The 2,948-nt window shown below is 38.8% G+C and overlaps 1 protein-coding gene across 1 annotated transcript; it reads right to left on the reverse strand.

The window, feature by feature from the left end:
* Window positions 1-1,485: 1,485 nt before the first annotated feature.
* Window positions 1,486-2,409, reverse strand: LOC146796942 (olfactory receptor 1f45-like). The gene has a single exon (XM_085630277.1). The coding sequence runs from the start codon at window positions 2,404-2,406 to the stop codon at window positions 1,486-1,488; it is 921 nt and encodes a 306-aa protein (XP_085486403.1). The 5' UTR covers window positions 2,407-2,409.
* Between the last annotated feature and the right edge of the window lie 539 nt (window positions 2,410-2,948).

Raw genomic sequence — 2,948 nt, forward strand, 5'->3', positions numbered from 1 at the left:
AACTTGAAAAAAACTAATAATTGTGGAATTAAGCAGAAAAGGTCATAAATAGGTCTTGCACGGTCATCAACTGGAGCCAGTAACAACATACAGATATCTAGAAGCTCTTTTCGATGATAGAGGCTTCTTTCAACAGCATAGGAATGATCTGCTAAGTAAAGTTAACACTTTGCTCTTTGTTTTTTGCACCCTACAAAGATTACTGAATGGACCAAGCTGAATGGACCATTGGCCTCTGTTGAAAATATTGCCATCAAAACTCATGCCGAGAATTTTCTTCAAGAAGTGTAGCCCCTCGAGTCAGAAACTTAACAACTATAAACTCAATCGCCTCTAAAATATTCAGATTGCTGTTTCACCGCCCTTCAAATGTTTTGCCAGCCCAGATAAGGCTGGAGTTCAGCTTATTAAATCAGCTAATAGCACGGAAGGGGTCTACATAAAAACATGTCCTCCTCAGAAAACCAATTGTGCCAAGTGCTCTGGCTGGAACTTCAAGCAAATGAAGGCTACAGTTCGCTGGTATCTAGACCTGACCATCGAAGTTCTTGGTTGGTGTTCACAGTTTCCTTTAAAAAAACTTGTCAATGGGATCATGAAAAAAATATCTGTGCTCAAATACAAAGAGTCCTTATCTTCCAGATTGCACACCTGGACAGTCTTAAAGGAGTACAAGATACTTAGCCCTAATTTTACTTAGAAGCTGGCCGGTCAAGACTTCATACGCTATCGCTTTGGCCTCCTTCCAGGCGAAGTCCACAGAAAGTGGTATAAAAGGGCAACTGAAAATGCCTGCTACAGACTGTATATTTCTTTCGAAGGAAACATTACACACATCACATGCCTATGCCCTACCCTATTAAAAGAAAGGAGGTTACAGCTGAAAACCCCTTTCAATTAGCATTGTAGACGGACCTATAGGCAGGCAGTGAACACAAGTCTAAAAGCAACAGACTTCCTTTTAAACAGCCAGTTTACAAAATTCCTAAGGGTTGTAGAAAAAATGTTGGTCGACAATGATGTCATGCAGTGCTAAAAATCAGACACATTTTTTCTTTTCCCCAATTTTCTCAATCTGTACTGTTGTCTGACGTGAAACGACTTGATACATGGGGTATTCGAATTTGATGCAGCACTTGGAGCTTTAATTTGCTGGTTATGCTCATATTACATTTTTTTACTAACAAACTGATAAGAATGATCTTGCACCTTTGTGTGATTGCCCAAAAAATCTGAAGTACGGTTTATTAAAAAATTTCACATTTTACATTACTGTCTCCTTCTATGTTATATTTTATATACTTATATCCCAACAGACTATAATAAAAACGACATTTTAGTCCCTACTGTATAATTTTTAAAAAGAAAAAAACTTTATTTAAAAGAAAAAAAAAACTTTTTGTTGTTAAGGTTGTAAGTAACTGTACAATAAAATTGACTATGAAGATGGCTTCATCACATACTCATTTCTATATATAAACAGTCTCAGAATCTAATCCGAGTTTTTCGAAGAGCCCCTTTGACCTCCTTATTTCTCAAGCTGTAGATGAATGGGTTTAGCATTGGGGTCACTACAGTGTATATAACACTGATCGCCTTGTCATATTCTAAGGAGTAACTTGATGATGGCCGGAAGTACATGAAGAGAATTGCACCATAGAACAATGTAACAACAGTAAGATGTGACGTGCAGGTGGAGAATGCTTTGTCCTTCCCTTTTGTTGACTGAATCTTAAGTACAGTGGAAATGATTCTGATATATGATATCAGAATGAATATCATGGGCCCCATGATAAAGAAGGAGCCCTCAGTAAAAATTATCAACTCATTTGCAAAAGTGGTAGAGCATGAAAGCTTCAGCAAAGGTGGGACATCACAGAAGAAATGATGGATTACATTGGAGCTGCAGAAAGATAACCTAGTAATCATAACTGTGTGCATCACTGCATGCAAGCACACTATCACCCAGGAGCCAGCCACAAGTAGGACACACACTCTCCAGCTCATGATGGTTGTATAGTGCATTGGGTCACATATTGCTAGGTAGCGGTCAAATGCCATCATCGCAAGGAGGATGCCGTCCATAACTCCAGCACAGAAGAAGAAATACATCTGGATGAAACAGCCAGAGAGTGAAATCGTCTTTTGCCCAGAAATGAGATTAAACAGCAGTTTGGGCACTGTAGCTGTGGTCAAGCAGAGGTCCACCATGGACAGATTGCAGAGAAAGAAATACATAGGGGTGTGCAACTGACGACTTCTGATGATCACTAAGATAATGGCAACATTTCCAATCAGGGTGGTAAAATACATGATGAAGAAGAGCACAAAGAGGAAACTATCATGCTTGGGATTACTCGACAGTCCCATTAGGATGAAATTATCCACACTGGTTTTATTATCCATCTAGACAATGTGTCTGTAGCAAGAGAGCAGAAGAGAAATCATTAGTACGCTGTGATAGAAATGTAGGAAATGTGACAAATGTTGAGCACTTTGACTCAATGAAAGAAATACAATATTGCAGTTCACAAAAGCTGTCATCTTTGGCCAAGTCCTATGTTTATGCAACTGGGGGTGAGGAAGAATCTGCTGTATTGGAACAGATAGCTCTTCTGTGCGTTAATGTTCAATGGCAGTAGCAGATCAAGGTATTTGGTTATGGTATTTCAGAATACTATTGAGGACTTCTGTAATTTAACAAGTACAAGTGAAGTTAGACTAATTGGACGAGCATCCAAATAGTAACCTAATAAAAGGATCCAAGGGGCCAGATCTACTTATATGGCATGGTCCCCAACCTTTTGTGACCAATTAAAAAACTTTGCGCTCCAGTCAAATTGGAGAGTGACATCTAAATCACAGCATGACATGCCTGCATTGAAGTGCTATGAAAGTATTGAAGCATAAATTATTGTGGCAATGAACACATGCTGAAATAATGCACC

This window comes from Triturus cristatus, chromosome 10 (assembly GCF_964204655.1).
Source record: "Triturus cristatus chromosome 10, aTriCri1.1, whole genome shotgun sequence".
Taxonomy (NCBI): domain Eukaryota; kingdom Metazoa; phylum Chordata; class Amphibia; order Caudata; family Salamandridae; genus Triturus; species Triturus cristatus.

Bases quoted from the DNA above. Each gene is read 5' to 3' on its own strand.
- LOC146796942 (XM_085630277.1), bottom strand. From the start codon at position 2,406: ATGGATAATAAAACCAGTGTGGATAATTTCATCCTAATGGGACTGTCG.